Source organism: Pelophylax lessonae, assembly GCF_965119305.1.
Source record: "Pelophylax lessonae genome assembly, chromosome: 3".
Classification (NCBI taxonomy): Eukaryota; Metazoa; Chordata; class Amphibia; order Anura; family Ranidae; genus Pelophylax; species Pelophylax lessonae.
In genome coordinates, this window is record NC_138770.1 from 136847594 (window position 1) to 136869051 (window position 21458).

A 21458-nucleotide genomic window follows, 5' to 3' on the forward strand; every position below is an offset into this window, starting at 1 on the left:
ATGTTGTAAACAGATGGCACCCTCTAACTCAAAAGTGCTTTCCTTGGTGAAAAACAGTGCCTATTTGGCCCGTCTCTTTATACAATATTTTCTAATACTTTTGGTTTGCCAACCCTTCTGACCCTCCTTCACTTTTCCTTGTCTGATTTTGCTTTGCCCATTCAGGGCAAGGTGACAGTGTCTGTGTAAAGGGGAACCCCTGACCAATTGATTGTCAGCTTGCTAGCACTCCTCCACCACTGCTATCTGCTTCCATTACCTCAGCCAGCACAAAATAGCCAATGTTATTGGTCATGGGGGAGAATGTGACCTCCTCTCATATGACCATGCTCAGGCCTAGCTGCCAATTAATAGGCCTGAGCACTGTTGCCTGTAAAAAATAGTGGCGTCACCACTCCTAGTCTTCTACACCAGCTTACAAAGAGGGTTTTGTCATTGGAAGAAGGAGCAGATAGGAAAACTGATGAGATGATTATCAATGGTAGCTCCTTTACAAAGATATGCTCTCTTAGCCTTCAATGGGCAAGGGGACCATGTCTCTGGAAAGCAAAACTTTCATGAGAAAAACTTAGAGGCTGCCATCACCAATACCATTCTCAAGATGTTTGTTGTCTAGCTCAGCCTTTCAGCTGGAGTGCTTTGGCAAAATGTCTAACAATTTCCCAAAAATTGTATATAGGCCAGCAGGTGTATCAACTCTGCCATTTAGTTACACAAAGTCATAGGTTTTCATTGTGCACCATTACAAACTTCTAACAACCAATGACGTTATTGGTTGATAAGGAGTATGTCTGGTGCCTGCAGAGCATCCTTGTTTGCCCCTTCCCTGCCCTTCTCCATCAGCACTAGGGTTAAATTAGCTAAGTGAGGGAGAGAAACTGAGGAAGAAAATAAACATTGGAATACCAGTAAGAACCAGTGTGCAAAGGTGTGTTTGCTTTGGAAGTATACATTATCTCCAAAACTGGGTGTCCTATGTGTGTGGATTTTGCTGCATTATGTAAAGTTTACTTTTTACAATTTAGAATGCCTCGAGTTTGTGCAGAATTTTAAAGGGTGCCTTGACTAAAGAAAAAAGGTTGAGAAACACTGGTCTAGCTAGTAACTCACCAGTAAGGGTAGAGGCACAGACTTGGAACATATAGTATACATATCTGTTATTTGCATGTTTCTGTTAAGAGATACAAAGTATTAAAGCAAATGGCAGCCAGGAAACTAGCATTTGTAGAATTAGAAGTAACAATGGTAGCATCCATGTCTCTCACAAGAAAGGTTAACTCTAAAGTACCCCTGTCATGAGGACTGGATGCTCATCACTGCAGCCTGTGGGCACACAACCTTTGGTATCCAAACCAACACCCTTCTCTAAGGAACACCCTCTTTGGACAGAACATGTTCTCGTTTAACTGGTTGTGATCTGCCATAGAACAATGTGTTAATAAGAAACTTCTGGGTTTTTTCAGATGCTGAGGGAAGAAGTGGGTGTCTGATAACTATGTAGAGAAACACTGACTCTTCCCCTTTACCATCTATGGGCACAGGGCTACTAAGCCTAATGGTAAATACACCCCCCCCCCCATAATGGAAGAATTATGAGAGTTATCATTGCTAGCCTTCTCCTTAAAGTGCTTGCATTCTGGGAGAGTCTGGCCCCAATACTTCTGGGGCACTGTACCTTAATGCAGAATTAAACCACTGAACGAATGGTGTTCCCTTGCCCCTCTTACGTACCATTATAAGGGCTTCAGTGCATGCGCGCCCCTGTAACCCATCAGGTGTCTAGGACCTGGCAGAGGCCAGCAGTGCATATGCGCTAAAACGATGACATCTTCTGGCAGATTGCCACTATACCAACTGGCAGCATTTGTACGCACATGCAGAAATAAGCCCAGGGCTGCTGTTAGAAATCACGGGGCCCCATACAGCCTACCTGACAGGGCTCCCTTTTCCCAGCTGAAAGTGACTGAGGACATAGATTTATCTGTCCATTTCTCTGTAGCCTCAGCTGCACAGATGCATGAATAGGAAGCGCTCTGAAGCTTCCTGCTCATTCACCAACTGAATCATAGTAAACACAGTTTACTATGCTTCAGAAATGGACACAGGTGTGATTGGTACCGATCGCTTACTGTGTTTATTTAGGAAAGGACATATTTACTGGCCCCTTCCCCATCTCTCCATCCTGAAACATCCCCCTGTTTGTCCGCAGCAACTTCTGGTAGGAAAGGAGAGAAGCTGTCAGCACTGAGGAGAAAGGGGCACACAGGGGGCCTGGACAGCAAGTGGAAGGGGCACATGTGCTAGAACCAATGTGCAAGGAGCTGGCAACGCTGCAGGGGGAGGCATAAGAGGATTGGTGTCTGCAATAAGACAGTACAGCCGGTACCTCCTGCTCAGCAGGTGCCTGGGCCCCCCTTTTGTACTAATGGTGCCCGGGCCCAGTACAGGAGGGCTAGCTGTATTGCCTTATCAGCAGCCCTGAATAAGCCACATGTGTGCACAGTGGCACCGCAAAGTTTCAGCTTAGTAAAACACTGCCTCTTAGGATAGCTGTGATATAGCAATCCCAGGGGACAAAGGTGCCTGGCTTAGGCCAGGAAACCGGAAGTGCTGAAAAAAGTCCTAAAAAGTGAAAATTATAATAATTATTGTATTAACAGCTTGTGTAAGAGGAAGAGAAAGGGATACAATAATAAAAAAAAAAAATTGCACAGAATTTAGTTTCATTTTAAATAAATAAGCCAGAAAAATTAACTTTCTTCATTGCTTAACGTGTTCTGGGTCAGATAATATTACACCTAGAGTACCAGGATGGGAACCAGCATTTTCAATTCAGAAATAAATATTTTAAAACCCTTATCCTTATGAGAACCAAGTTACTGTGTTTGCTTCCTACCCTCCTCCTCTTTTACAGCATTATAGTTTCCACAGATTACAATGAAATTGGTTATGTGAAGTGGGCCTAGGATCAGATATACTTTTCATGTTATGTGCACGCATGCAACTACAAAGTGTGAGTATAACACTTACAGGTATTATTGATCTCTCCTGGAGATCACAGTACTCCCCCTGACAATACCTTCATGGTTTTCTCATCAACAGGACAAAGCCATCTTTCTTCACGAGTCATTATGTGAAAAAAAAAAAAAAAAAAAAAAACCTGTTGCGTTATGTTGTGGTGTGGCAGGAATTTATTTATTCATGCAGTTTTGTAAAGTCACTTTAAAGAGGAACTTCGACCCCCAGTGGGTAAAATTTCTTATAACCCCTTTCTACCTTGTCTGCTGGGTTGTGTTAAAAAAATCATGCCCAGCAAATCCAGCATTGTCCTATTGTGATCAGTTACTCCGATGCCATAAGCTGGGTCAAGTGCTGCCATCTTCCTTTCTGATGTCATTAGAAGCTGTCTGTCTCTTCCAGGTTCTTGCAGCCGGCCCCTCATGACATGCCACCAAGTTCACTCTCCTTGGTGTCTATAGGCTGATTCCTCCTGGGATTTCTGATGTGGATATCCTAGAGGCTGCTGGAACAAATCAAATGTAATTTTCATCTAGGTGTGAATGGAGATAGGGGACAGTCCAGACTGAAAAAAAAGGCTTTTAGAAATGTGAAGGGGGGGGGGGGGGGTTGTGGTCGCCAAAATTGAAAGTGGTTTTGGGTAATTAAGGTCTACTTTAAGGTTTGTAAGTTCCATTAGGAGAGCCTATTACTACCTTGTACAATGTGTGATCACACATAAACATTTGTGTGCAAATTTATTGGTTGAGATCCAATGGCAGTTATCCAGTGTCTTTTGACCATCAAACATCTACTGGTCAACTTGTGAAATTAATAATGTGAAATCGCGCTACCAAAATAAAAAATATAAATACAAATACAAAATGTCCATAATACACCAAAGTGCTCCAGATCGTGCAAATGCAAGATTGCAGAGGTCTTCTCTGGTCCCTCTACACAGTATTCGTGATTAGTGCTCTCTTCCACCACCATCAGATAAAATTCCCATTTACCAGATGCAAGCATATACACGCATTTAGGATTACTTAGGAGGTGATCACTCATAAAAACAGATGCTCCCCACCAGCATTCCACTCCAAAGGGGTGTACCATATGGTCAGGGTAAGACAAGAGACCCTTCATAGTGTAGTATTTTTAACATTTTAGCTTAGGTTAAAAATACTTACAGATGTTGCAAATCAAACAGGCTTTTCTCACATGGCAGGGACGCCGGATTGCGTTTATGTGACGCCTGACGACGTCAGATGTTACTGACGAAATGTGTATGGTGGGATCAGGGTGACACGTCACTTTTAGAACGCAGGTGGAGCGCAATCTGCCGCCCCTGACATTCGAGAAAAGCCTGTTTGATTTGCAACATCTGTAAGTCTTTTTAACCTATGCGCAATTATTAAATGTTAAAAATATTGCACTATGAAGGGTCTCTTGTCTTTCCCGGACCATATGGTACACCACTTTGGAGTCATTGTCTGATTGGAGTGGAATACTGGTGGGGAGCATCTATTTTTATGAGCGATCACCTCCTAATTAATCCTTAATTGCGTGTATATGCTTGCATTTGGTGAATAGGAATTTTATCTGATGGTGGTGGAAGAGAGCACTAACCAGGAATACTGTATAGAGGGACCAGAGAAAACCTCTGCAATCTTGAATTTGCACGATTTGGAGCACTTTGGTGTATTATGGACAATTTGTATTTATTTTTTTTATTTTGGTTGGGCGGTTTCTCATTATTAATTTCACTTTACAGGTTCACACACCTTACAACTAGCTGCTTCACATATATAATTTGTTTACTTGTTAGAAATCATTTTTGTGATTTTACAAGTGTTTTTCAGAAAATAACACAGGTTTGTACCCAGAATGCGCAGGTAGATGGTAGATACATACCCCCCTTGTTTTTTTTTTTACTGGTCAACTTGTAACTTATGTATTAATATCGATTCATTATACATGGAGTGATCATCTGGAGCATCAATATAATATTTTCCTGTGGCTTAAAGACAAGATCATGAAATGTGTTACTTCAATAAACTAATAACATGTAGGAAACAGTAATGATGGTAATAAAACAAACCAATAGTCCTAGGCGCAAGGATAATACGACATATAGGACACTTAGGACAATAACATTGTATTATGTACATCGCCACATATGATTTCTCATGGAACATTGGCTTTGCCTGCCTCCCCTGATTTTCCTACTGGCAATTATCCACAGAGGGGCCATTTAAGTATATTTAAGAACAACAGGCTACTAAGTTACAAGCAGGAGCTTTGATGCATTCACTGTGTTCATTGCCCCCCAAAGGTTGAAATCACACACACCGAACTGGAGTGTAACACAAGCCTGGCCAGGTGGTAAATGGTGCCCGGGGGGACTGTGAAATAGCATGGATATTAGACGTCTTGTGCTTTCATTAGCTCCTACTGCTAACATCTGACAGGCTGGCGTGTATTTTTATCTAATACCGAATGTTGCACTGCTACTTTGTAAATTTTCACAGTCTGACAGCTCTCATTCCTTTTGTTAGAGACATATTAATAATTAAACACTCTTGCAAATAGCAGTGGGCCTCATGGAACTTGGTGATGGAATTTCCACAGACTGTGTGCTGTATGGCTAGCTACTGTATCTTGATGTATAGATACCAGGCTTGCTGTCTGCTTATCTTTATATGCATAAGAACACAGAGTAAATTGCAGTATAACATGTACACAAAAGGAAAGTCCAAATGGAAATGTTTGTTTCATCATTAGCAAATGGCACACCCTTGCTTTTCTTAAAGGTGGAGGGCATCTAAATGCTCCTTCCCTGACACCCCAAAATAATTTGTCATCATTGCCCTCCCCAACCAATAAATAGTGCAGATTGAGTGAACAGTTTTCACAGATTATGCAAGGCTCCTTTTGCATCCGTGGGAACAGTCCTAGTTCAGACTTGCACATCTTTAACACATAGTTTCCAACTGCCCCTCATTTGAAGGAACTGTCCATCTTTTATAACATAATATGGCTAGCCATACATGTATATTCATTAGATTCCCCCATCTACTCTAAACAGTGTGGATAGAGGAATTCCCACTAATGGCTGTTGTATTAACACAGCTGCAGCACCCATGGCTGCCTTAATACCCAAGTAGGGACTGAATCTGATAGGATTCAGGCACTGTTCAGACAATCATTTTCCACTCGGCTCATTCAGTTTTTAAATTGAATTTTGTTGAGCCAGATGGTGAGAATAAGGGAACCCTTGGCTTGAATTTTGTCACGATCAGCAGAAATTGGAATAAATTTGAGCCATGCATGGCTAGCTTATCTCCTTCGTTTCAGTTGTCCCTCTGGTCTGAGAAACTGGAAGAATTATACATAAGTCATCGCATGATAGATGTGGAACCAGCCTAAAGGTTTGTATTGACAGCTTACAGTATACTGCTGACTGATTTGCAACATATTCTGGTATTGGGTATTCACACAGCTGCAGCACCCATGTTTGCCTTAATACCCAAGCAGGGACTGCATCTGATAGGATTCAGGCACTGTTCAGACAATCATTTTCAACCCGGCTCATTCCATTTTTAAACTGAATTTTGTTGAGCCAGATGGTGCAAATAAGGGAACCCTTGGCTTGAATTTTGTACCTGCAGTCTGAGGGACAGGAAGAATTATTCATAATGAAAGTCACAGATGTGGATCCAGCCTAAAGGTTTGTATTGACAACTTACAGTTTACTGCTGAATGATTTGCAAAATGTTCTGACATTGGGTATTCCTTAGAGTGGTAATAAATAAATAAAAAAAAAAAAAAGCGTGTGTCCTGAATGCAAAGCAATCACTGCTCATGCGCAGGTGACACCATGCGCTATCGTATTGCGGATGTAAATATCTCCTAAACTGTGAATGTTTAGGAGATATTCATTGTACCTACAGGTAAGCCCAAAGGTGGCCATTAATGGTTTGAATTTTGGTCAGATCAGCAGGGACCTGCCGAGATTCTAACCATGTATGGACAGGCTGATTTTCCCAAGTTGATCTATCGATCAACTTGGGTATAACCACCCTGTCGGGATTTTTCATGCGATTATAATCACTGTGTGTTCTCCCGACCCGGGATGGCTTTCCGCATTCCCCCCACCAGAAGATCAGAATAGCTCTGCGGAAGAGATTCCCACATCAACAATGACTGTGTTCATGCGGGAATCGAGTGATTTTCTTTCCTGCAACCCTTGGTTCAAAGAAAATTGCTCCATCTAAGGGCAGCTTTATTGTAAGCCTACCTGTAGGTACAAGTTTAAGTTTACTACCACTTGAAGGCCCAATTCCAGCCAAAAAAAGTTGTTTCGGATAGAATGGGGAAGAGTTAGAACTTAAAGTTCTGAATGCTGTCCTTGTTGGGCAGATTTCCTCCTCACTCCCTGTCAAGATTAAAATAGGGCTATGCATACATTGCTTAGCATGTTTCCTTTTTTAATTCTTCCATTTCAAACTCTTTATTTTTCCTGTGAATTCCAAACCTCCTCTACATTTTAATGATTTTCTCACTGGATTAAGCAAGTGTATTATTGTACAGATTGTGCACACAGCAGGTCATAGCGATCCCAGGAGACAAGCAGTGCTTTCAGAAATTTTGGGTGTTTTGTATTTTTTTTTTGGTTAACCCTATATACCTCTAGAATAAAAAAATAAAAAAAACACTGTTCACACAGAATCATATAAGTGATCAGAATGATTACAGAGATGTTTTAAAAATATAAATTTTAAAGTGTTTTCCAAGTGCAAAAGCAAAGAATATTGCAACTTATCAGTCCTTAGATATAGTGGTTGCATTCATTTTCTGTCAATTTGTTTATTTTATTGGCACCTGGTGATTCTACCAGTAACACAATTCTTGCAGTAGGGTGACAACACTCTCTGCCTATGGAGGAGCGAGCAGTGATGTCATGCTATGACAGGAAGTATTTTGGGTGTACAAAACACCTCCCCTCTCCCTATCTTATTAAGTTAAGTGTAGGTGTTATGTAGTTCATAGAGGTAACCTGGGCAGGAAGATGAAATCGCATTGCAAAATGCATAGGAGGTTACAGGATTTATGGCAGGATTAGCTTTTACTTTTTTGCACTAACAGATAGAACAAAACACTTGCAGCAGCTGAATTGAAGATCTCTAAACCTGGCTATGCTTTCTAGAAGAAGTGTCTAGATCACTAGAAGTCCAGCTGGACAAAAATACAAATAATTTGTGATGATGATAATTTAAAGCAGTTTAGAAATGTTTATGGTATGCCTGAAGTCCAGCTTTGAAGTATCACTGTCTGCACACAGATAGACTGTATCACCAAAGCATACCACCATCCAATATGGTGGACATTTGTGAAAACCTGTAAAAGTAAAATCGCATGTGTAGCACCCTGCTAGGTAGGTGCCAGTGAGAGGGTATAGTTTTGAGCTCTGTCTGCTTACCAGAGGGGCTGCAGGTAAATTTATGTTGCGCTCTGCCTACCAGAGAGCAGGATGTGTTGGTTAGGCCTGCTCATTGTGCTCAGTATGAGATTCATTCAGTTTGGAGAGTGTTTCATGCTGGTCCAATAGGGAGGCATGTTGGACAGTGGGAGGAAACCTGACGAATGGGTGCATAGGCTTTTAATACAGTCCTGATGAGTGGCAAAGGGCAGGTCGCCTTGGTGCATGCTGGGGTACTGTATAAAAGCCAGGAGCACATGTGCTCGGGGTCTTTCGTTGGAGAGCTGAGTCTCGGAGGGAGGGGGCGGCTGCCTCCTCCTCTGTAGAGGTGAAATGCAGTCGAAGGAGGTCATCCTGAGGGCCATAGGAGAGGTTTAGAGGAGCTGAGCCCAGAGGTTCAGGGAAGCTGACTGAGATGGCTGACACTGGAGACCCTGTGGCTGCAGAATCGTGAGTACAGGGACTCGTGTCAAGGGGCCTGACCTGAGGGGGGCCACCCCTGCTCATAGGATAGTCAGTGGACGGGTGTCAGCAGAAAGAGGATGCTAGGGAGAGTATCCTAAAGATAAGATAATATATTGTCCACCAAGTAGTCTTGAGAGAAAACCAGAGAATTAATCCCATTCATCTAAAGTGGCAGGATGAATTAACAGCTGGCTGTTCCATACCTACAAGTGAAGTGGAAGATAGAAGTCCTCAGATATTGTGAATAGTTCTATTGTAGTATCCTACTATTTCCTTCTCCTATCTCCATTACAAAATTAACAAACCAAACACCCCTGGACTGTTTAATGAAGGGAAGAGCCAAGAGGAATATAAGAATTGCATTTGCTTATAGCCATGTGTTGGTAACCAGGGGGACCTGCAGGGTGGATTCAGTAGTCCCTACGGGGGCAGTGCTACACTTCTGTTCAGATTTTGGCATAGTTTAGTAACTGAATTAAAATATCTGACTGGAATCTAAACAAAAAAAAGAAAAATCTCTGTAAGCTGCAAGTTTCATCAGCATTCCCACATAGATAGATAAACTGAGCTTGTACTTCTTATGTGTCATTTTCTGCAATTGTAATACAGAAGCTGTGAGTCGTGTAAGATGCTGGGTTTTGTACAATGTATTTCATTTTGAGACTGTTCCACCCGATCTGTTCATCTTCTCTGCATGAAATACAGACATGGATCAAAGGCTTATTCCACGTTTCTCTATTTCTTCTCATTAACCTTTTTACCATGCACGATTGTAGAGAAAGAAAAAAAAAAGTAGATTTCTCTTTCTTTGTATATCTAGAGCATGAAGTGCTCATCAGCAGCTTTTACTAAAGGGGCGCTCTACAGTGACTGTTTTCGTCCCTTTTCTAAGCCATCTGCTGCACAGATGGGCTATATGTAGACAGGGCCACTTCAAACCAAAGCAATGGTCACTCTAGCACTTCAAAAGTTTAAAAGTCAGACAAGTAAATGTGTCAGCTGCTATTTATGCCTACTCATACCAGGATCATATACTAAGAACAAAGGGAACACAAGAGGGGACCAAACTAAGTGCAGCAATAGGAAACCTTTATTCAATATAAAAGACAATTGGTAACTCACTCAATTGGATGAAAGTCAGCACTTATCATGACTATTAATGAGCTGCCAGCTCAGATGTGCTCTAGGGTCTGTTATTCCAGGTAAGGGTGCTCTATCACTGCCACCAGCTGAGCAATGGAAAGAAACCAGGAAGTGGCCATACCAAGACAACAGCCATACTAAGAATCTTAAAATATGCGGAGGGTATAGAACATAAAAGAGCATCAACACTGTAAACCAATAAATTCATAAAATTATTTAAAAAAAGTTGTATAAAAAATAACAGTATATTGAAGAATGTACCCTCTACATATGCTAGGGAGCCTTTTTTTTTTTCATGCACGTGTAGTTGTAAGGGTTAAAACTGCCCAGGGTATAATTAGTGCCCTTGCATTCAATCACATAATCTTAAGCTGGGTGACTCAGAAATGCATATCCACACCCCCTTCACAGCTGACAGCTTGTTTCAGCCAGCACTTCTTTTCTTTCCATTATCCAGCTAGCGATGGTGATAGAACACCCTTGCCTATAATAACAGACCTCTGGAGCTCATCTGAGCTGGTGGCTTGATGATATTCATAAGTGCTGACTGCCATTCTTTTGAGTGAATTTGCAGTTATATTTTTTTATCTGATAAAGATTTCCTCTTGCTACACTTAGTTTGGCGCCCTCATGTGCTTCCTTTGTCCTTAAACAGATACTCTTTAGTCTGTGAGGTGCTTCAGCTAATGTACACTGGAATTAACCCTTGATGGACTATGAAGGACTGTGTTATCTGTGGCCCCATGATCGCTATACCTCTGCCTTGTGTCTATTGTGATTTAATTCATTTTTTTCTTTACTTTTTTTCTTTCATATTCTAGGTAAGATACTTTGGTTTTTAATGATCCATACAAAATAATGTGTATCTAAAGTCAGATTTAGAGGAGTCAAAACTCCCTGTCAGGCTATCCAATGGGGAGATTTGCTCTTTCTGTTCATTCTGGTGGCTTTCGTCCCCAGAATAGCAACTACATTGCACCAATCAGCAGCGCTTGGTGATTGGCACACCATACTGCTGACTTGTCAGATCTCTGTATGGACCCAGCTGCTCTCACAGTGTGCATGAATTCTTGCATGCAGCATGTACCGCGCATTTTCTCCCAGTGCTGGGTGAAACCAGCACTATAATTAACAATGCTGGACAGCAATGTTACAAGCTTCTGTCCGGTTCACAGTTTCACTTCAGTTGGACTTGAGCTCTCATATCTGTATATACTTTTTTTTTTTTCCATTAAAGTTTTTTATTAAGTTTTAAAAGGAGTACAAACAGTACAAGTATAACATAACACAAGTCAACATAGCAAACATTGTAAAGAGTCAATTTGCAACTTGGACAGTGGCATCTGTTAGGGTTACAAGTGAAATACATACTGGTGAAAAATTAGCTATACGTAACCTAATATCACTGAAACATAGAAATAGGCAAGCATCGCAGCTACAGCCAGAGAAGAAGTGGGTTGAGATGGGTGGCATGGGTCTCTGGACAGGAAGGGAGGGAGCAGGTTGGGAGGAGATAGGTGAAGAGGTAGGAGATATCTGTATATACTTCATGGGCTACAGCAATTTTTACATTTTAAACTTTGGGCGTATTTATTTGGTAATACCCTTGTCATTAGTGGTTCTAAAGCCTAAACATTTTTTACCTTAAAGTAGAAGTCTACCCTAAAACTAAAATCCCTGCATCTATAGACCTCCATGATCCTAGACCTCCATGATCCAACACTAACCTATCTAGCCCAGTAAAGAAGAAATCAATATACTGTATATACTCGACTATAAGCTGACCCGATTATAAGCCAAGGCACCTAATTTTACCACAAAAAAGTGGGAAAACGTATTGACTCGAGTATAAGCCTAGGGTGAGAAATGCAGCAGCTACTGGACCCAACTGGACCACCTCGAGACCCAAAACATGGGCTGCGGGCATGGTGCAGGAGATGCAGGGCTGTGGGCATGGTACAGGAGATGGTTCAGGCATGGTACAGGCAGGGCACAGGTGATGGTGCAGGAGATGGTACAGGCATGGCACAGGTGATGGTACAGGAGATGGTACAGGCATGGCACAGGAGATGGTACAGGCAGGGCACAGGTGATGGTACAGGAGATGGTACAGGCATGGCACAGGTGATGGTACAGGCATGGCACAGGAGATGGCACAGGTGATGGTACAGGAGATGGCACAGGTGATGGTACAGGAGATGGCACAGGTGATGGTACAGGCATGGCACAGATGGTTCAGGCATGGTATAAGAGATGCAGTGCTGCGGGCATGGTACAGGAAAATGTCCTGTACCATGCCCGCAGCACTGCATGAGTAAATGCAGAGGCTGCGGATAAGTCTCACTTACCTGTCAGGGAGGCACCTTCCATTTAAAAATGGCTCCAACACGTCACTGCGGATGCGCCGCCAATGCTCGGGAGACCCCGTACACGTTTGGCTATTCCCGGGCAGACGGTGCATGCGCAGTGACATGTTGGCGCCGGGCGGCGCAATTTTTAAAAGGTAAGTGAGACCATGACTCGAGTATAAGCCGAGTGGGGCTTATATATATACTTATTTCAGCATAAAAAAACATGCTGAAAAAATCGGCTTATACTCGAGTATATACGTTATATACCTTTTTTGAAGCCTGTCCGTAAGTATAGAGATGTTTATAAAAAAAAAAAAAAAAGCTTTTTTTGGGCAATATCGTTTTGCAAAATGTGTTTCATTTTCTAGGGAATGTACAGACAAGAGGGAACAATTTTCTATTTTGAACAGAACATTTTGAGTTTTTACTGTAAATAAAGTATACATTTTATTCTCTAGCTTTTCCTTTTTTTCCATAACGCTAAAATGATGTTCCTGGTAAAAAAAAAAAATGTTTTGTTGTGCGACAATGGAAGCAAAACTTCCAAAATGGAAAAACTATTTTTTAACATATATTGCTAACAAAAAACGGAAATGAATAAAATCAGAAGAACAATAGCTAAGTCAAGGAAGAGGTTCATTAGTGTTTTAATGGGGTTTAATAGGAATGCGTTTAATATATATATATATAAAATAAACTTGTGTTTTTTTTAAGTGATGTTATACCACCAAAACGATATGGAGGGATATAGAAACATTCTGTGCAGAGAGAAAAACGATCTGACACAGGAACAGGAAATACCTGGGTCATCTACTAGAGTCACCCTAGTTTCTCTCTGTTGTCAATCGTGGACCCCAAGAAAATGGTCACCCAATGCATTCCTATAGGAGAACTACCTAAACATGGCTTTCCATGCATTTCAATGGGAACATTTTTACATTGATGCAGAGCGAAACTACAGCAAAATTGTGGCCCCCACAGCGCGCTATTGTGGTCTCTAGGACCCCCAGGGGGTCATTAGACAGTGACATCGGGGGAGGTCCCCAGGATAAACTTCCCCCCTCCACAGAACCGCCGCAGCGGCCGCAATACACTTGCCCCCCTGAGGTAGGAACTTGCTTGGGGCGGAGCCTAAGGGGGGGCTGTTATCACTGAGAGACCAGGGGAACAGAGGGATACCCGAGGGTCTGACTTTCCCAGGGAGGGGTCCAGGTCCACCCTGAGACGGCCAGAGAAATGGGGGGGCACTTACTCATCATACCAACGGCATCAGGTGGGCACCACTCTGAACAGACTACCTCTCCACCCGGGGTGGGGGTGCTGACGGCCAGGGGGTACGCTGTGACTCAGGGTAACCCAGGTCGTATGCCCCAGCAAGGTGTTTCACTCGCAGGCCAGCCCCCATCCATCAGGGCTCTGTCATAGCGAGGCCTAGTACTGGACTATAACCTGCGCATGCTCGCTGGCCGGGCTGGGAGACCTTAAGGATCTATCATATCCAGTCTGAAACCCAGCCAGCTGTTGCTTGTAGTTCTCTCAGGAACAAAACTAACTTAAAATTAAAGTCTTACAAAAGGTTCCCAAAAAAAACAGCTAAGACCGAAGTCCCAGCAGGGAACTAGGTCCTACTCCTAAACTAGGCAGAAGCAAACTGAAGCCTATAGCAGAGTGCATGGGTGTATGCCTGCAGGGACTGCCCCATAGGCGTGGTAAAGCTTTTTCCTGCCTAGTGTTCTAATCCGTTAGGGGGCAGCATAACCCAATGGTCAAGAATTATATGAAGCTGCGTCTGTCAATGAACTTCAGAGAAAAGAATTTTACCTTAAGTCAAAAATCCATTTTTATTTTTAAGTGATGTCATATGCAGGTCCAAGGTCACACCTTTGATCTAAATATGAATGAATTATCTCTACAATCCAGGCTTCATTACTAAAGGTCTCTTTTTGTTCCCCCTTAATCTAATGGGCCTGGGGCAAATAGTCATTGTAATAATATAGGAGCTGGCCTAGACTCTGTTAATTCCACATTCCAACAGCTGCCCCTGCAAGATTTTTAAAAGCTTTGCTAAAGAATGGCAAAAGAAATAAATTCTGGAAAAAGCTATAGAATGGACTAGGGAGGTTTGGAGGTAAATTTAAGTCTTGCCTATACAAACCCTTAAAACAGACTAGTGTGTGTGCGTCACTAGCACTAAGAACCTATATAAAGCCTGTCTCCAATTTATCTGCATAAGTTTTTTGCTTTAAAAAATAAAAATCTGTAAAAGTCAGCTAATAATAAGTATCGCTGAATTGTACAGAGTGTTTCTCCTAAATCTCTACAGTTGAGAGACTTATTACACCTGCGGGAGACCCTTTCATTTTCTTCCCACGCGTTTCAAGTCTTGAAATTCTAGGATACTTCTAGTCTGTAGGTGTTATGTTTGATTCTCTGAACGTACCACAGATACAAAAAAAATCTGTATCTTTAACATCTGATGTCAATTTTCCCCTTTTCATTTACACGTTATTAAAATTGCTCATCCGAAACATTTGCAAACAAAAAGCATTAAAAACCTAGTTTCCGGAAGCCTGAGGAGTTTGTAAAAAAGTAATGTGTACTTGGTAATTACCAGGCTTACTTGTTTCCTTACAACATCCTGAGAACAGCAAATGACAAAGGCTTTGAAAGCACCTTGGGGTGTAATTTCTGTATGTTAAGTCACCAAACAGTCATTTTCGTAATGTATTTTCTCCAACCTAGAACTACAAATTAGGGAACTGAAATAAGTTGTGGAAAATAGGAAGAAGATGGAAAGAAAGAAAAAAAAGTTCTCAATATATTTTCTAAAAATAAAAGCATCACACAAATGATCACTTTCAGTTTTAGCTAGAGGGCTTTTAAAGTGAAATTTAGACATTCATATTAATAGAAAGCTCCCTTTGTATTTTTTAAAATGATGTTGTATATCAGCATTTGCTTTTATAATCACCTTTTCTTCCATGGCAGTCTTCGTCACATGAAAGGATCATTGATCTGTTCTAGTTAGCATACTTGTATCATCCACAAAAACCTATTTGAATTATATGTTAACCATTAGCGTTTCCCTAAAAAACGCTATCTGTAAATAATATCCTATATAAAGTAGATGTAAACTCAGTCAGTTAAATCCCATATAATATTTAAAGTCCCATCAAACTTTAAGTTTAAATGGGCTAAATACATTCTATAACCATCAAAACAAAAGGTGTGCAAGGCCTTAAAGTTTGTTTTATTTAGAAAGTAACCATAATCTTGAGCAGAAAAGCCTTTCCGCTGCCAGCATGCTGTAGAAGAACCCTTGGTCTTTATGTGCATGTAGTGGGCCCTTTGTTAAGGCTCTCCAATCAACAGGGGGCATGAGTTTTGCTGGTTGCAGAGATAGGTCTGACTCAGCGGGGGGGGGGGGGGGGGGTTTGGGTCGATTTTTCTGTGTAGCTTCTAGACAGGGGAATTAAAATGAATTATAAGACTTTCTACATCTTTTGTTTAATGTACAGTATTTAGCTGATTTAAACTGAAATTTCAATTGTTAAAATAGAATTCTAACTTACGCCTTAAGTGGCCTTAAACATTTACTCAACCCCCCCTCCTTATATCTATGCTGACTAACCTGCGAAAAAAAGATACACATACCCTCTTCAACGTTCTGGATTTTTTGTCCCCTTTGTAATGAAATAAAAAAAATAAAAAGTTAAACTTGAGCCCCTAAAATCTCCCCCAAAAAATGTTTGAGGCCTCCCCACCCCCACATACATGAACATACAAGCATAAATGCATGTGTGGGGGGGCACCTACATGCAAAAAGTTGATTGTGCTATACTTTACATATCGGTATACATGCTAAAGTGTTCAAGATCAATAATTCTAGGCCCATTATAAATATAGGGGACTGACGTCTGTTATTGTTTCATGGACGCATACAATTTTAAGGTTTGCCAGTACTCTTGCCAGCTAGCCTGCAAACAAACCACATTGACCCTGTCTAACAATTCACGTAAAAAACAGCGTTTTGTTACACACATATGCAAATATACGTGGAAGCCGCAGCGGCCACATCAGAGCTTCCCTGTGTATTGTGGTCCTAGCTCTATAGTTTTGAGAGTCTCCAAGTTGGTATAGCAGTAGATAAATTAGAGGAAGGCTTGCCTGGAGGGAGGGTGCTCCTCCCTAAAAGCACAGGGACATATTGGATGCCCAGCACAGCCCAATGGCATCTGAAGGAATCCAATGTGCCCCCACACCAAATAAGGAAACAAGCTATACAAAAGATGGCAACCACCCCAATTTATTACTAACATTTGTAGTAAGGTGCACATGGAAGGGCAACACCCATCACAAGCTTGCCCTTAATGTATCCACTGCTATATATGCTTCAACTTAGAAACCTTCAAAACTATAGAGTTAGGACAGCTGTATACAGAGGAGCCTTGACATGGGCACTGGCGCTTCCACATATATTTGCAAGTGTGTGCAACTAAACCCTCTGTTTTTAACATGAATTTTTAGACAAGATCAATTTGGTTTGTTTGCAGGCTAGCTGGTAAGTGTGCTGATAGATTTTAGTTTGTGATGTGTGTTGCGCTTCCATGTGCACCTTACTGCAAAGACTAGTTATAAATTGGAGTGGTTGCCTTCTTTTTGTGTAATTTTAAACTTTGACATGTTGGGTATCTATTTACTTAGCACTACCCCATCTATTATATTTTACAAAAAACTAAAAATGGCTATTTATTGCGTTTGTGTGCCCTAAAATTAAGTTTAGTGTATTTTTTTTACTGAAATTTTACTAAACCATTGCACTACTTCTGTGTGACATAACACATTGGAACTACCACTATTTCACTCTCTAGGGTATTTGCTTTTAGGAAATATATCATGTTTTGGGGGTTTTATGTTTGTTTTAAATTATCATACAACTCTCTCTCTCTCTCTCTCTATATATATATATATATATATATATATATATATATATATATATATTTAAAATAAATATTTATTATCTTTTGGGGATAACATGGTATAGGTGTATTTCTGCCAGTCATGTACTGTGTCATGCCCTTCCAGCCTGTGTCTTAGAGTAAGAGGGAGGTGAAGTCTCCATTAATCTACATGTAATATCCTGCCCCTATTGTGTTTAGCTGGGTAATGGGCGGGGAGGGGGAGGGTGGAAGTGGGCTGTCATTTACCACTGTGTATACGCCCACATGTGTGACCCTATGGTCACATGGTCTGCTCAGATGTGATAGGGAGGAAATTGAGTATGTGCAGTAGCTGCCCACACTGGTCTACAAAATCCCCAACTGCAGTGGGGACATGGACAAGAGAGAAAGATAGAGAGCAGCAGGGTCCACCAGGTTTTTTGCAGAATACAGAAAACAAATCCCATAGTGAGCATGAATAGCTTGTAAAACAGCATTTACTGATCGTTTTTAATGATGTGGGTTTAATGACACTTTAAGCCGTTAATGAATTCTGATTCCTCCATGGAATGACCCTGGTAAAAAGAAGGGTCCATATCGTTTGTCTCTTTGAACACCTTTTCTGAGCAGCTTCTGAGAAAAATCAGAAGGATTATATCAAGGTGGGCCAAAAGCACTCAAAAGCTCTCCAGTGCAATTAAAACACAACATGTGCCTTTTCCTATGCCTCCTATAAATCCAAGATAAGAGTTTATTCCATGCTAGGAACTGTAGCTGAAAATTTCTCTTGAATATCATAGCATCATAGGTTAGACATCTGGATCTGACATACTACATTAAACATGCATTACATGTGCAGTATAGTGCTATAAGACGTAGGATGGTTGGACATGCAGAGAAAAATGATTATGTGTTGTGTTGTCTGTGCAATTTTGCAGAGTATCTGCTCTCTCTGTTACATCCTGGAAATGTGATGCTCTGAGTCATGAAAGGAGCTGAGATTTGTTACTAAGAATAGAACACTTTTGTGGCAAGGCTTTTGTCTGTTGGTTCTTCCAGAAGGCTGCAACATACAAAGGAGAAAACGTGCAATCTTACATTTTTCTCACAGGTATATTTCTATTTCCTCTTTTTAGGTCAACGACTCCAACTGTGACTCCGAAATCCTCTCTCTGCTTTTGGATGCCAAACTGATGGTGAAATGCATAAGCACCGTCTACTACCCGCACCTGGTTAACCACTTACTGGCTAAGCAAGAGGATGGCCAGTGGGATGTGGAGGAAATAGCAAAACAGCTTCATAGTTCTGGACACAAAGCAGAAGCTGGGTCCCTTCTAATGTCCTACAGGGGGACACATCCTGCTCTCCGAACCTTCAGTTCCGCTCTCTCCAGTCTTAAGCGCTGGTTATAGATACACAAGCCAAGCAGAGCCACAGCAAGAAGAGCTGAGAAGAGTTTCATTGCTGGCTCTCTGGTAGAGCATTTCTTTTCTGCCCTAGCATGACTGCGACAGGTCAAGGTTGGCTTTTCAGCCAAGCTTCTGCTATCGTATGATGAAGTCAATTCTCCATATATTTCTAGAAAAGATTTTGCTAGAAGGGTTACAAAAATGCCATATCCACGGACGGATTTCTGCAGACAGTATATAGAGCACCAGCTTTTCCTGATTACATCATTACCTGTTACCACCAGGGTTTCAGAGATAGAGGATCACATCCTGCTGCTCTTCTTATGCTTTGAAAGTATAGAGTTGTGTAATATATGCACTTTGTATGGAGTATTATTTCTGATTGACTTAAATGTTAGTATCACTGATTTCTATGCAGCACAAATCAGTCTGCTCAAAACGTTAGATCTGTAATAAGTGAATAATAGAGTCTTACATTTGGCAATCCCACAGCCTCTGCTGCAGCCACTTTATGATTGGAGATCCTCACTCACATCCAGTATTCTCTGTTGTGCTAATTAAAGTTTATGTCTAGCTAAAACTTATTTTCTCTTCATTTTGGATAGTGTGGAAGGATGGGAACCTTGTTTGAGTTTTTACTGCTATCTAGTCGTAAGACAAAATCTGTAACCGAGATCCAAACGTGAGGTTCTTTTCCTCCCCCACTCTTCTTGCATTTGAAAATTTTCCCTTACTAAAGCCTGGTATACATATGAGTTTTTTTTCGTTCAAGCCAGCGGGTTGAATGAAGAAAAAAACCGTCAGCTCTGGTCAGAGCAGCTATACTAACTATGCAAAGTTAGTATAGTGATCTCCCCTGCTGAGCTGTTGTGTTCTGACAGAAGGACGCCCCCCCAAGGGCTTTACTTTTTGGTTTAATAATTTTCACGAGAGACAGTAAAGCCACTAGTTTTTTATCATTCAACCCAACAGGGCTAAACAAATAAAAACTGACAGCAGGTCGGAGATACTGTAATAACTATCCAATGATATAACAGCGGTTTTGTTCTGCTATTCTATTGTGTTCTGACAGGGGGATGCCTCCCTCACCCCCCGCCAGAACACTCCAGTCAGTGCTCTCAGAATCCAGCTGAATGGACCAACTGCAGTACACGCAGACTGAATGTCATCCGACATTTGGCCCGTGTGTACTAAGCTTAAGGCTGTCACACTTCTGGTTTAGTGTCTAGCAACGTATCACCAGCAGCAGAATCACTCCGGAAAGGTTTCCACTACAGAATCGCTCAGTTAATAGCCTAGAATGCTGCAGATTTTGTCTTGCTAGCCAAGCCTAGAAGGAAATTACTTAAAAAAAAAAAAAACTGGTAAGTTAATGACCCTGTAGCTGGCAAGTTGTCACCGATGACAGAATCACCCTTGTAACATCAGCCTAGTGAGGGAAAATATCTCTGATTGTAGTACAAACATGATGAGTTTTAATTCTTTCCAACTTTATCCTAATCCAAAGAATAAGGTTTTTAGATAGACATACCCTTTAAATACAATTTCATAAACTAGACCCATTGGTAATGGCTGCAGAAGGTGGTCAAAATGGGGCAATCTACAAACCAAACTTGTAATGTTTATCTGTCTTCCCTAAGCAGGTCATACATTATACATTTTTTTTTCATTCATCCAGCGAGTTAAATGAAAAAAAAAAGTGTCGCTTTTCCCATCAACACACTTGGTGCTGATTTGGAGCCTTCCCCCCTGGCAGAATACAATGATCAGTGGTGTTGGGTATAGCTGGCGGCACTGGTCATTCGGGGAAAGCCTGACAGGCTGGTTTTACACAAGATAGGTGAACTTGTTTACAATGAGCTAGCCCATACATGGATTGAAATTCAGCCCATCCATGTATGGCCGGCTAGTGTGGAGACATTTGGCATACTAAGCCAGTAGCCAGCATATCAGTTCACTGGAATTGAACACATAAGTGCCCCTCATCCTCCTGCTAGTTACAAGTGAAGTCATAGACTGGATTTTCTGCATTTACAAACTACTAATTTCAGAGAACAACATAAAGAAAACTTGAGAGATTCATAACGTCGCTTGTAAGTCCTTTTTCTCACCATTCATGTGCTCCCATTTTTTTTTTTTTTTTTGTGATCATGGAAGGTTTATTTTACTTTTATGCATTTTTACCTCATATACACATATTTAGAAGTTGCCTACTTGCTAACTAACATAATTGAGTTTCGTTTTCACACAAAGTCCTTATGCCACTTTGCAAATATGTAAATGGAGAAAACAATAGACCCCACTACCCATTCTCATATACTTAAAAGGCCATGCTCTCTCCTATAGACATTAATTACGATAACCCTGTGCTAGGTCGTGGTGCCTGCAAAAGTCAAGAGGATCCAGATGCATGCAGCCCCTAGAGGACACCAGCTGAAACAACATTCTGTTCTCACTTTGCCCTATTTATGATTGTCCGCAGTGGTGGAAACACTAATCCTACACTTCCATGAGTAGGAAATTAAACTCTGCAGTCTCTGAAATATGAAATAAATTAGAAAGCTGGCATGCACGTTTACATCATCTAATATCAATAAAGTTCTTACACTCCTTCTACTATGGAGGAGACTTTTTATTTGATGTTTGTTTAAGCTGTTATGACATCTTATAATAG

The 21458-nt window shown here is 41.2% G+C and overlaps 1 protein-coding gene across 1 annotated transcript in view; it reads left to right on the forward strand.

The window, feature by feature from the left end:
* Positions 1-19043, forward strand: part of NBAS (NBAS subunit of NRZ tethering complex) — a 1303215-nt gene extending 1284172 nt beyond the window's left edge. The window contains exon 52 of the mRNA XM_082252487.1: positions 18512-19043. Coding sequence (XP_082108613.1) covers positions 18512-18787 — 276 coding nt within the window. The 3' untranslated portion in view covers positions 18788-19043. The remainder of the gene's footprint in view (positions 1-18511) is intronic.
* Positions 19044-21458: the final 2415 nt, after the last annotated feature.